The sequence below is a fragment of the Psittacula echo genome (assembly GCF_963264785.1).
Source record: "Psittacula echo genome assembly, chromosome: 1".
Lineage (NCBI taxonomy): Eukaryota > Metazoa > Chordata > Aves > Psittaciformes > Psittacidae > Psittacula > Psittacula echo.
This window is the reverse complement of record NC_137735.1, coordinates 153,773,103-153,786,595: the sequence shown is the minus strand read 5'-3', so window position 1 is coordinate 153,786,595 and position 13,493 is coordinate 153,773,103. Positions and strand designations below refer to the sequence as shown.

General features: G+C 40.7%; 1 protein-coding gene across 1 annotated transcript in view; it reads left to right on the top strand.

The window, feature by feature from the left end:
- The window catches only part of ANO6 (anoctamin 6), a gene marked incomplete at both ends in the record, with an annotated part of 75,758 nt that extends 62,883 nt beyond the window's left edge, over nucleotides 1–12,875 (top strand). The window contains 7 exons of the mRNA XM_080625910.1: nucleotides 395–564; nucleotides 1,086–1,183; nucleotides 3,979–4,109; nucleotides 4,895–5,100; nucleotides 10,999–11,195; nucleotides 11,662–11,767; nucleotides 12,684–12,875. Coding sequence (XP_080482036.1) covers nucleotides 395–564; nucleotides 1,086–1,183; nucleotides 3,979–4,109; nucleotides 4,895–5,100; nucleotides 10,999–11,195; nucleotides 11,662–11,767; nucleotides 12,684–12,875 — 1,100 coding nt within the window. The remainder of the gene's footprint in view (nucleotides 1–394; nucleotides 565–1,085; nucleotides 1,184–3,978; nucleotides 4,110–4,894; nucleotides 5,101–10,998; nucleotides 11,196–11,661; nucleotides 11,768–12,683) is intronic.
- Nucleotides 12,876–13,493: the final 618 nt, after the last annotated feature.

Here is a 13,493-nt window from a genome sequence, read left to right as displayed (position 1 = left end):
AGGCTATCAGCGTTAAAGTAGCTATGTAGAGTAGTGCAGCATTTTAATATAGTTTCGTTTAATACTGTTTCATCAGTTCAGAATGTTACTTTTGCATCTTTCTTGAGAGTGTTGGATTTGGGTGGGTTTTTTTCCTGAGTTATCAGCATTTCTGCTTATTCTTTTTCTCTACTGTCAGGGAACAAGTTCTTTCCTTATTACAACCCATATAGTTTTAGAATTAGCATAATGGTTACAGTATACTTGGGGATTATGTGCAATCTAATTTATAATGCTCTCAGTCATATTAAGGAATATAGGGCATATGCAACTCCAGCTGAGGCTCTAAGGCAGTTTGTAGGTTACGTGTAGGTTGGCTTTTGTTTTTATTTTATTTTATCTTTTTTAATTGCAGAGCTTCCAAGGACACAAACTGATTATGAAAACAGTCTGACCACAAAGATGTTCTTGTTTCAATTTGTCAACTACTATTCTTCATGCTTCTACATAGCCTTCTTTAAGGGCAAATTTGTAGGTCACCCTGGGAATCCAGTTTATTGGCTGGGAAAGTATCGCAATGAAGAGGTAAGAGTGTATGATAGTGTTTGTTTTTAAACAGCGGGAGCCATTAGTCCAGGTATTCTGCTGCAGTTAGGAGTTTATAACATACTTGTACATATTTAACATGAAGGTTCAAAAAGTGACTGCCTCCTAAGCCAATTGCCTCCTTCATTATCCCTAACAATAAAAGAACATGACATGAGACCAGCTGGGCTTAGAAATATATTGCACATACCCAGACAAACTCATTTGTGAACTGGCTCACAGAAAGAGAAGAACATCAGCAGAAGCATTCCTATTCTGCTGGGTGACCCTCACCTGGTGACAGCACAGTGCAGATCTGCATGGCTTCACCTGTTATTTCACTCTTTCACTAGTGACCCATCAACCTGTCGAATATGACCACATGTGGACTAGAATTGATTTTTGCATACCTTCCTGGAACATTACCATGATAAAGCAGGAATGCGCTATTTCAAATTTTTCTTTCATGCCTGAAAAGTTACCCAGCTTCATAAATGTCTCATGTCTCTCCTAACCTTCAGTGTGATCCAGGTGGATGTCTCCTTGAACTCACAACTCAGCTTGCCATCATAGTAGGAGGTAAAGCAATCTGGAACAACATTCAAGAAGTGCTTCTTCCGTAAGTTCAAACTATTAAGTAATCTGCTCTTTCATATTTGAAAGATAATGGTTTTGCTTGATGTGTTCAGGCATTTGGTCACTAAATTTGATAGGTGTGTATTATATTCTAAACGAATAAGCCTAGTCTTTTGGGGCCTTTTTAGATAGTATGTGTATTTTTGGTCTGGTAGCTCTGAGCTCCTGTCTCTGTCATTCTGGCTCATCAGAGATGCTTTCCTCCTCTGCAAATCAGACTCAATGTGTTTCAGGTTGAATATTTAAAACTGAGGTAGTAGAAGTTCTGAAAAGATTAAAGATTGTTGTTTAATGTTGAGTGGAATGATATGTTGTTATACATTGGGCTTTTAGAAGTGATGCCTAAGTTACTAATTTAACTCGTTTAGTTTTGCAGTTATATTTGACATTCATAGTGCCTATATGCTCTCTTTCAGTGAGGCAGGTCTCTGGAAGGTCATGTTTTAATGTAAACAGTAAGCAAAGTGCTAACCACAAATGCCTTCCCTTTAATTTAGGTTAAGATGCTATCCAGGACTAATTTCCTTCTCCTAGAACTTATATTATGCTGATCAGCGGCTGTTAATGTTGCTTGGAGTAGGGAACTCCCGGTTTACTCACACCCTTCTTAATGCAGTAAGCACCAGCCCACAGCATTTTATTCCCTTTGTGGGTCTTCCAGACCCACAGACTGCGCTTCTTTGCTGCAGAGTGACCCCACTTCAAAGCATGCCATAAATAATGTTAAGATTGAAGCTGAGATACGGTTCCTCCAGACCCCAATGCTCCATATATGCTGCTGCTTGCAGAATGGACCTGTAGACCCATCCTTCTTTTCAACATCTTTTACCTCGGGAAGAGTCCCTAGACTGAGCATGCTTGCAGATGTCAGCTCCAACCACAGACAAGAGACTCTCCTTCTGTGTACAGGAAATAACTTTATCTGACCAGAAATTTTAATTCACTTCCTAGGGTAACATTTAGATGTTGAAATGCTGAGTATCACATCTAGATCTGATTCTTCTCATGCTGCATGTCTGCAAGTATAAAGAGAACTATTTTGGGGTTTTCTCTGTTGATAGACATTTGCTCCCACCCTCCTTTTTTTAGTATGGTTATTTGACTGCTGAAAATGGCTACAGCCAATTTATCAGTTTTCTTAAATTCTCATACAAGCCTTTCAGATGGGAAGATCAGACTCACCTCAATTCCTGAGAAGGTGAAGGACCAGCTAGTCCTGGAAACCGTTTCCAGGCACATGAAGGACAAGGAAGTCATTAGTAGTCAGAAGTCATGGGTGACCAACCTGCTAACCTTCTGTGATGAAATGACTGGCTCACTAGATGAAGGGAGAACAGTGGATACTGTTTACGTGATCTTCAGTAAAGCTGTTGGCGTTTTCTTCCATAAAAGCCTCATAGAGAGGATACTGAAGTATGGACTGCATGAGCAGAGAGTGAGTTGTACTGAAGACTGGCCGAATGGCCTGGCCCAGAAGGTGATGATCAGTGGCATGAAGTCTAGTTGGAGGCTAGTCATTAGAGGTGTAATCCATGGACCACTATTGGGTCCTGCCCTGTTTAGCATCTTCTTTAGTGATCTGGATGAGGGGACAGGGTGCACCTTCAGCAAGTTTGCTGACACAAAACTGTTAAGTCAGATGGTTGTGCTACCACTCAGTGGGACCTTCACAGGCTGGAGAAACGAGCTGAGAAAGAATTTAATGAAATTCAACAGAGAAAGTGCAAAGTCCTCACCTGGGAAAGAACAACCCAGTGCTGGGGACCATCCAGCTGGAAAGCAGCCCAGCAGAAAAGGACTGGGGGTCCTGGTGGACACCAAATTGATCACAAGCCAGCTATGTGTCCTTATGGCAAAAAGGTGAATGGTACCTTCAGTGTTGCCAGCGGGTTGAGGGAGGTATACTCAGCACTGGGGAGCCCACACCTGGGCTGATGGGCGCAGTTCTGGGTCCCCCAGTACAGGAGAGACATGGACACACTGAAGAAAGTCCAGCAAGGAGACACATGCATGAATATGGGACTGGAGCAGCTATGAGCAGAGGCTGAGAGAGCTGGGACTGTTCAGCCTGGAGAAGAGAAGGCTCAGGGGGATCTCATCAGTGTGCACAAATATCTGAAGGGCAAAAGTAAAGAAGAGGGGGACAGACTAATCTCAGTGACCAATGGCCAGTGAAAGGATGAAAGGCAATGGGCACAAACTGAAAGACAGGAGATTCCCTCTGAACAGCAGAAAACGCCTTTTAACTGTGAGGGGAATGAGCGCTGCCACAGGTTGGCCAGGAAGGCCATGGAGTCTCCATCACTGGTGATATTAAAAAGGCATCTCGACAAGGTCCTGGGCAACCAGCTCTGGGTGGCCCTGCCTGTGCAAGGAGGGGTTGGACCAGATGACCTGCAGAGGACACTTTGAACCTCAACCATCCTGTGATTCTGAGAATTTTGTGATCAGAAGGAATTCATCTGTCTAACCACAGGCCTACATTTAATTTAATTTTTTGTTACCTTGAGTTTCATATGGTCATTCACCTGTACGACGTATAAGCCACAATGATTCTGATATATTGCCGTTTTATGTTTATTTATGGTTGAAAATAACTGCTTTCAGGATAAGGCAATGGAAGATTATACTCATGATTGAAGGGCTTTCAGTAATTCAAGAACATAACTAAATCCACCGTTCAAAGCTATAACAGCACAAATGTCAATTTTTTCCATTTACTGAACTTCTTTAGGTTATTTTACCAATGTTAGTGGTCTTTTTCTCCCTGGCTGATAGTTGGGTTAAGAATCTAATCGGAAGATACTGTGCAGCTGCTAGATCAGAAAAAGTCATTCCACGCTGGGAACACGACTACCACCTGCAACCCATTGGAAAACTTGGACTGTTTTATGAGTATCTTGAAATGGGTAAGTAGGAGTTTAGTTCAGATTCACTACCACTGCTGGGCACAAACATACTTTAAAGAGAATCTTCATACAAATAATGCTTAATAAGTGCATAGGCAGAGGAAACATGAATGTTTTCCCAGACAAATTTTGGTGGGCCATTACAGGTAGTTTTACAAGTTTTAATTAAACAGCTAAGCCTTAACCCAATTTACAATTAGAAACAGCACATGATTGTACAAGGAGTGTGCTGCTTATTTGCCCCATCCTCTGAGAAATGCATTCAGAAGGCAGACCGCTGCTACGTTCAGGTGTTGTATGCAGAGCTGTGTGTCAGACTGCTCTGCCTGGGGTCTGCAGTCACCAGGGCTTGTCACTGGTCTCTTGGGAGCTGGCAGATCTCTGGTTTGTTGCCACCATCTCCTCTGTCACAGCACTGCCAGCTTGTTTGTTGCAGAACCTGGACACCAATAAGATGATTGTTAGTTCAGGCTTTCCAGCATAGCACTGAGACAGTCATTAGGTTTCCAGGTCTTTGTGATGAAAACATAAGAAATAAATGGATGTTTAAATACCCAGAATAGTTCCTTTTGATGAGTTGTGACTTGTAACATTTTCCTGTCCCCTTCACCTAGCAGGTTTTTCAGTATTGTTGTGCTTTTATATTGTCATACAGAAGATTCACTAGGAACCAAGCTACTCTTTATTGTATCTCTGTCTCCCACACGTATACATACACGCTCGTACACGTTTATCTCCAGTAAGTGTAAAGCCTCATTGATGTATGTAACCTCTCCCTTCAACAGTTATACAGTTTGGTTTTGTCACTCTGTTTGTGGCATCGTTCCCCCTGGCTCCTCTTCTGGCCCTTATTAACAACATGTTGGAAATCCGATTGGATGCATGGAAGCTGACAACCCAGTTCAGGCGCATGGTTCCACAGAAGGCACAAGACATCGGTGCCTGGCAGCCTATCATGCAAGGCATAGCCATTCTGGCTGTGGTTACCAACGTAAGTAAAGTACCAACAATTGCAAAAGGCAAAATGTCTTCATTGCAGGTGTTACATCCAAATGTGGAAATGCCATGTGTGGCAATGTAGCTCTTAAATGATCCTAAATGAATTATGAGCATCAGTGTCCTAAGACTTCAGCCTCTGTGAAATAGTGACTTTCCAGATGTTTTGGAAACATGTGAATACTGTCTGTAATATTATATCTAAAAAAAAGAAATTTTATTTAGAGTTGCTAAAGTCTTCAGAAAAATCTGTTACATATGAGGACTGTAGCCCGTCTTTCCTAAAATTGTAATGCATAGTGTGAAGATCTTTTTGGATAGTCTACTGCTAAATGCATGAGTTTTGAAAAAAAACAAGTTGCAGTTTAGCTACATTATAATTGATTGTTATTTCTAATTGTCACAATTCTCATGGTCTATGCCTTCATATTTGAATTTGGCTTTAAGCAATTGTCATGGTTTAAGCCCAGGCTGTAAATTAGAACCACGCAGTTTAAGTTGCACTTAAAACAGAAATTCACCTTCTTTCTTGTATACTTAAAAATACAATGTGCTTTCAAAATTGCAGCACTAACCTTTTGAGGTCAGAATGATGAGAATTTGAAAACTAATATTTTTCAGTTGGATTTAAAATTAGTTTTAAAAGTTTCTTTAAAATATTTAGAATTTATTTTTTCTGTCCAACAATGAAATTCAGACCTTTCAAATTTCCCATACCTTGAATTTACCAAGATCTTATACATAGGCTGCACTGTGGAGAGAAAAATAATCCATAGGATTTTACCACTGTGTATTATTTGATTGCTTATTCATAAGCAGTAGCTAATGCATACTGTCTTTCAAAAGATTCTCACTGCTGGCCTTTCTAAAAGAGCAGTGACAACTGGTTACCCCTGCAGGGACAGTAACACCACAGACTGGCAATGGTTAATAGCCTTTTTCAACAAGATCACCGTTTTCTACTGTTAACAATGAGATTAAGGATTCCTTCTGACACACTTAGATTGTCACTTCCTCCAGGACCTCATCCTTGCAGTAACAGTACCTTAGTGCAGTCAGTAGGAGTTTTTGGAGAAAGTAGTTGAGTCTGAAGACAAGAGTTCATCTCATCCCAAGCTTTCACAGGAAGTTCACCCTGTTTGGAGAATGGTGGTCTTTGGGAAGGAAGATGGAGCTGAGCACTCTAATGTAGATACTAACTCAATAGTTAGGGAACTTATTTCAAGTAAAAGAGTAAAGGCATGAATTTATATTCCTGTATCTCAGGCACTTTCTATGGTCATTAGGTTCTTGGCTAGTCTGGTGTCTCAATCCCAAGGGTTCTGCTTTACAGAGGTCATACAGGGATAGGTATGTACACCTTCTTTTTTCCACACTCAGATGAGTGTCTCTGCACATTCCTCGCTTCCCTTTCTTTACTTTAAGAAGTTTGGTTTGCCCCTGGAAAGATGAGGCTACATTTGAAGAATCTATAGATGAGCTTCTATGGCCTGTCTATTGGGTTATCATCTTCTCAGTAGTTGGTTTTCATTATTTTGGGGAATGGGGGTACTGCCATATAGAAACAGGAGTCCAGGGTGGATGTCAGTGATTAGGAAAATTTTCTGTCAGCCTCAGCTACCAGATGTACTTTCAGGTGTATGAAGGTCTCCCAAAATAGCCATTATTCATGTGCAGAACTTTATTTTGCCCTGTAGCGATTCAAGAGGTATAGCAAACATAGCTAGGATGTAGAGAGGAGGCTCAGGAGGGCATAAAGGCAGAGAATTAAGCACAGGAAAATGTCAGAAGAAAAAACAGAACTTGAGGATGAAAAATTTGAAAGAGAATCTGGGAGGCAGACAACAACCTCGAGCATATGCTCCATCAGTTTCACTCTGCAGCGGCAAGTCAAACATAAATCCAGCTGTTCCACAGACATGTGAACAATCCAGGGCCTGGTAGTAAATTCAGTGTCAAAATTACATAAAATAATTTTTTAAAGTTGCAACTTTGGTAACACATGTTCAGATCATCAGAAATGTCAGGTGGAGCCAGGGACTCTTTGGGGCTCTGTGCAAAAAAATTGTTAATGATAACTCTCCTAGCAAACGATGCAAATCCCAGCAGATTCCCATGCAAATTCACAGATGCAGCACAGCTTCATCTAGCATAGCTAGAAGTAGAGGCAATATTGATGCATCAACAACCTATTTTGAACTGTGCTGCTAGAAAACTTACAAAATAAAAGGCAAAAATGTTCCTGGTGCCCTGGAAGAATAACAAATATGTTGTGCCATTGGATAAGCTAGATGTCTTTGCTAGACAATCCAGCTTGATGCTTTAATATCACTATGAAATAAGAAGTTGCATATACATTTTAAGATTACTTGAACATATTGTTATGAGTACCTTAGACATAGTCCTTATGATACTCAGGATAATGTTAAAGTGGCTTTGGTGACCTCAGGGTGATTCAGACATGTCTACACTCAGGCATGCCTAGGCTTCTGTCAGGAATGTACTCATGCCATGTTTTCTGCAGAGGAATGACCCAGCAGTAGGTGTTTATCACTACCCGGTCATGGCCCACCTGAGGCTAATCTGAGCTTTGCAACATTTTTCACTCCAAATTCCTCCTTACGTGCTACACCCTCAAGGCATCACTAAAAACACAGAGCCCTCGATGTGTGAAAGTGTATTTACAGCTTGGGTTTACTCTCTGTCCTCCTTGACAGGCACTCAGCCCCAGTGTTCACATGACTCTTAACTGCAGGCATGTTTCTTTCAGTCACCCTTTTTGGAGATGTCACATGTTAGGTATAGCCAATGTCAGTGTAAATACAGTGCATGCGCCACTGGCTTCAGTGGGCTGTTGGCATGTAAGGGGCACAGCACCAGTGACTGTCATGTTCAAAAGACCCTGCTGCAGGAGTTGTAAGGACCTCAAAAAGATCTGTATTTCTTGCTGATGAAGTGAGGGCTATAAAGCAAATGCTAGAAGCAGTTTTCTTCTTTTAAGTATGTTTTTTTCTTGTTTGACATCTAGTATCTACTATAGTTCGTCAGTCTTTACCATCCCTGCCTTGGTTTTTCCTTCACAGAAACTGTTTCTTCTTTTCTATGTGACTTGTTGCAACTGATTAGAATGCAGGTAGCATATCATTTTTTCCCCCATACATTACCTTTCCAACACCCTCTAGTAACATGCAAGCAACTTTTGCACAAAACTGTCAGTTTTGAGACTTGCTGCTCAGTCACCAGACTTGGTATTGCATGATACCAAAGCATCTGTTGTTGATTTGAAGACTGATTTTAATTAGGTACAGTATAAATGGAAAACTGTGCAGTAACGCTTGGGAAGTAGAGAATGCGCTATTTGTTTGTAGTTCTCCAGTGCAACACTCTGAAATGCAGCCCATAATTCAGGAGGAAAAATTCTTTTCCTTTGAGAGGACGCTGTAGGATTAGCTTTCATATTTCTGTCCTTGCAGCTCTCTGGAGCACATCTGGAGATCATTCTGGGAGAGGGAGGAGAGTGAGACAAGGTTCAGATTTAGGATGATGAGAGACCTAGGGCCCTGCAAAAAAATTCAGTAAGAGCAAATATTAAGTCGTGTAAATACCATATTTCAGCATCTTTCTTAATGATACAAAGCAGCAGCAGCAAACTTCTTTGATCCAAAAAGAAAAGGGATATTTTTTGCCTTACTGTTCATTTGCTCTTTTATGGTCTGACTGGATGAGCTAATGAACAGAAAGAAATTATGTTTAAATAAAACTTTTTATGCTTGTACTTCAGTTAAAAACAGAGTAATTTAGGTGTGAGGTCTTCTCCCTGCAACTGCAAGACACAGTAATATATATTTCTTGTCAGCCAAAAACACCTACTCTGCATGTAAATATAAACAACACATAATTTTCACTTCACAGTGGCATGCAATGCTTAAAAACAGTTTTTGAGAGTGAATGCCAACTACATTTGATTTAAGCCAGAGTAAAGTACAGAAAAACCTCTTGCCCTTGAAAATTTTAAATGAGTTTATTTTAGTCTTAGGACACCTCTCTTTTTTTCTCATCAGCCAAATTAAATTCCTCTCCACTGAACTCAATTATAGCAATATTCTGGAGAACCAGATAGAGAGCTTGGACAGAATCACAGAATGGTTGGTGTTAGAATGGGCCTCTGGGGACCATCCAGTCCAGCCCCCCTGCCAAGGAAGGGCCACCTAGAGCAGGTTACACAGGAATGTGTCCAGGTGGGTTCTGAATCTCTCCAGAGAAGGAGTCTCCACAGCCTCCCTGGGCAGCCTGTTCCAGTGCTCTTCCACCCTCAATGTAAAGAAGAACATGAAGAAGGTTTTCCTCATACTCAGGTGCAATTTCCTGTGCTCCAGGTTGTTCCTGTTGCCCCTTACCCTGGGCACCACTGAATAGAGTATGGCCCCACCTCACTGTCCACTCATCTCACACTTTTTGACCACTTTGATGACCATGATCTCAAAGTATAGTTTCTGCAACTTTTAACAAGAGTTTAGCTTCTCAGGTACTGCAAAATAAGCTAATTCAAAAGGCAAGACATTAGGGTACCATTCTTCACTTGGCAGTGATGCTACCTGAGGTGGGGTGGGTCTTGCACTTTTTTCGACTCCCTCCCCTTTCCCTCCCCTGTTTCCTCTCCTTGTTGTTGTCTCTTGTGCTGTGCTGGTACTAGCCCTTTGACAGACATTAACCAGCTTTTATGCTACTATTATCACTTAACTTGTCCCCTTCCTCTGTCTCATGCCCATCCAATGGCTTTTTTCTGCACCTTTTAGGCACCTCTGCCTAAGCCTCCCTCCTCCCTGATCCCACTAGATCCCTACTTCACACCTGTCACCTCCATGTCTTTGCCCCGGTTCTTCCCATCCATGTTGTTAGATGTTTTTTTGACATTTTAATGGGCTAAAGGCTTCTCTTTCAGCCCTGGAGTGCAGCTTCGCAGTCCTCTCTAGTTGCTGGGCACCCAGATGTTGGTATGAGTTGGCTGGGCAGCCTCTTGCTGGGCACTCAGCTGCAGATCTTGCCAGTGGAAACTCTTTCTCACAGGGAAACCTTTTGAATTTGCAGTAGCAGAGGAGGAGATTGGATTAAACATAGTTAACCTGTCCTCCAGAATAGGATGTTTTGGGAAGTTCATGAGTTTAGAAAAAGCTTCCCACAACAAACCCACGGATCCAATTTCCTACCCAGTTTGTGACCAGCAGGCTGAGTAGGCCAGGGACTCTCCTAGGAACAAGATAAAAACAAATGGTCACGTCATATGTAAAACAGCACTATGCGGCTGCTACTAAAAAAAAATTAGCTTGGCATCAGAGCACTTTCCACTTGTAGTGACATTGAAACTTACGAGGCAACAACTGCCAAGATGAGCTTGGGCTGGCTAGCACCTCAGAAAGAGTGGGATGTTACTAGGGTAAAAGATGGATCAGCTATATATATAATTTATTTAATTCCCTCACTCAGACCTCAGGGCTCCTGGTGAAATTGATTTTATATTACTGAAGGACTCTTCCTTTGTTTCCATGAGTTTCATCAGGCAGGATTTCTTTAAGCATCTCACAAGCATCTGATAGCAAGCACTTTTGCCGGAGGTTACCTTAGAGTAGTTTAAGGTGAGTTTGGCTGCTGACCTCCGCTGCATGCTCATGAGGAAAAGATGGATTGCAGTTAACTTTTCTAAGGCATCCAGCAGAGCTAGCATAATCTAAAAATTGTACAGAGTGCACATTCCAGAAACACAGTGTTTTATGCCCATGAGTAACTATGTGCTCATTCGTGGAGGGAACCATTAACCGGAAAAGTACATATTTTCTATTAAGGCTTATTTCTTAAACACTGCTCTGCTTTTTTGTCTTCTTTTTCCGAAATGCAGGCTATGATCATTGCTTTTACGTCTGATATGATTCCTCGCCTGGTTTATTACTGGTCCTTTTCAGTCCCTCCTTATGGGAGTCACAGCAGTCACACTATGAAAGGGTATATAAACAGTACACTTTCTGTCTTCAATATATCAGACTTCAAGAATGCAAGCAAGCCATTTTCCCCGTGGTTTGTAAACCAAACATGCAGGCAAGTGTCAAATAACCATTCTTTTGCAATAACAAAAATAAATATAATTGTTTAATATCTCAAACATATAGTTCAGTTAACGATATCTGGTGAGAAATGTTAAAACACAGTAAAAGCTAGCATATTCTGAATGGAAGAACTGACTAAAAGTTTTCACCCATAAGTTTGTGATGCTCAGAAAATTCTGACTTTTATTTTGGCTTTCTCATAATTGATAGTCGTAAAAAAAATAAAAAAGGCACTTTAAAAGTTTTCTAATGATTTCTTAATATAGTGGCAAAAAATTGACATTTCAGCCAAATATAATTTATTCTGCAGATAGGATTTTACCCGTTACTGTAGTTATGTGTAACTGGCTGTTCCTGGATGCGTTAAGCAGGGACATGTCTTGCTCCATCCTCTGGCCACAGTGTCTTACTGCAGAGATTCCTGAAAATAGTTCCTGACATTCATACATTACTTTCAGATACCGGGATCTCCGCTACCCTCCTGGTCACCAGCACCAGTATGAGCATAACATATACTACTGGCATGTCATTGCAGCCAAGCTGGCGTTCATCATTGTCATGGAGGTAAGAGTATGAGATTGTGAGCATTCCTTACTTACCTGAAATTCTCTTCCCTCCATGCAGAAAATCCTTCAAAGACATTCTGTCCAGGCACGGCTATCAGAGCTGGCAATAAGTGCTAACATGGGCAAGAGCTTGGGAGATGTAAATCAAGTGTAGCACCATTAGAAAAAGAGGTCTGTGAAGCCATTAGATCAGCTGAGGATTACCCCACATTTGCAGGTTCTCTTCTCAAGAACTGTTAAATTAGTTTTAGCATCAGAAATAGAAGGGACAGTTACACCAAAAATATTTTCACATATACTTAGACAAGTTTGTGCACAGCCTCATGAATGCATCTATATAATACGTATTCACTAGCAGAGTGAAACCGATAAAGATGGTCAGTGCAAGAGGTGAGTCTCCAGGTGAGCATCAAAGTAATTGCTCATTCCTCTGAAGCTACATCTGGGTTTACGAAAGATGGGAGTCAATCCGAGACGAACGGAGAGGAATATAGGGCCTGATCTAGGGACTACCAACATCATCAGAAACATGCAACTGGTTAGATCAGAATTCTTGTGGCAGAGAAAAGTCCATTGCCCCGAATCATTTGAACAAGTCTAAAACAATTTGAAAAGAAATTGTAACCAGTATTACCATGGAGGGGAGGAACACTGAGTACCATGGTTCCTCCAAAGCAGGCAGAGAAGTACTGGTTAAAATCAGGATTAGAAAATCAGAAATTCTTGTTTATCTGACAATTACTCTATTCATTAGTCATATCTGCTTTTTAAGACACTGTTTCACTGTGATAGATACTGGTACAGAACCAGCTTAGAGTCTTAAGAGATAATGCTGTGTTTTATTTTTAATAATAATAATAATAATAATGTGCTGTTCAGCCTGACTGACGTTTTTTCGTTTTCACCTTTCCCAGCATGTCATATACTTTGTGAAGTTCATTATTTCATACTTAATTCCGGATGTATCACAAAAGACCAAGAGCCAGGTCAAACGAGAGAAGTACCTAACACAGAAACTCTTGCATGAGAACGACCTCAAAATTGTGAAGAAAACCATGGGCAAAATAGCCAACAAAATTATCCAAGGAGTAGACAGCACTTTCTGACCTGAAGCTGAATAAGTACTTTTTTATAGGGAATAACAGTATTTAGCCAACTAATACCTGTCCAGATATTACCAATAGCTAACCAAACACTTTGAATTAATTCCCTTTACTAAGCATTGTTTCTTGCAGCTGTTACCTGTTCATTTACCTCTTGCCTTTGGACAAAAGCAGCCACTGCGACTCAGATAAGAGTTACCAATATTTTAAGCAGCTTTAGTAGGACATACTTTTTTAACATGTGAAGATAAAAATTATCTATCATCTCAAGACGATGAACGTTAATTCTGAAATACATACAGTGCTTTCCACTTTAGGCAAGAGCTATTAGATCTCTTCTTCTGACTTGAATAAAACCTTAAGAACAAGAAAGATTTGTTGTAAGAATAACATCATGCCTTCTGAAAGAGTTGTGATTGCTTGCTAATGCAGACCCCAACTATAAAATGAAGAGAAAAAGACAAAACATGAAGGAAAAAGAAGGAAAATACAACTCAAAATCATGTTGTTAAGCCATTGGAATTGACATACTAAGCGCTGTTGTGTGCTACGCAGAATTAGCCATGCATACTGAGACTTAAATGGATAACAAGATATTTCAATTAATCATGGACTTGGATC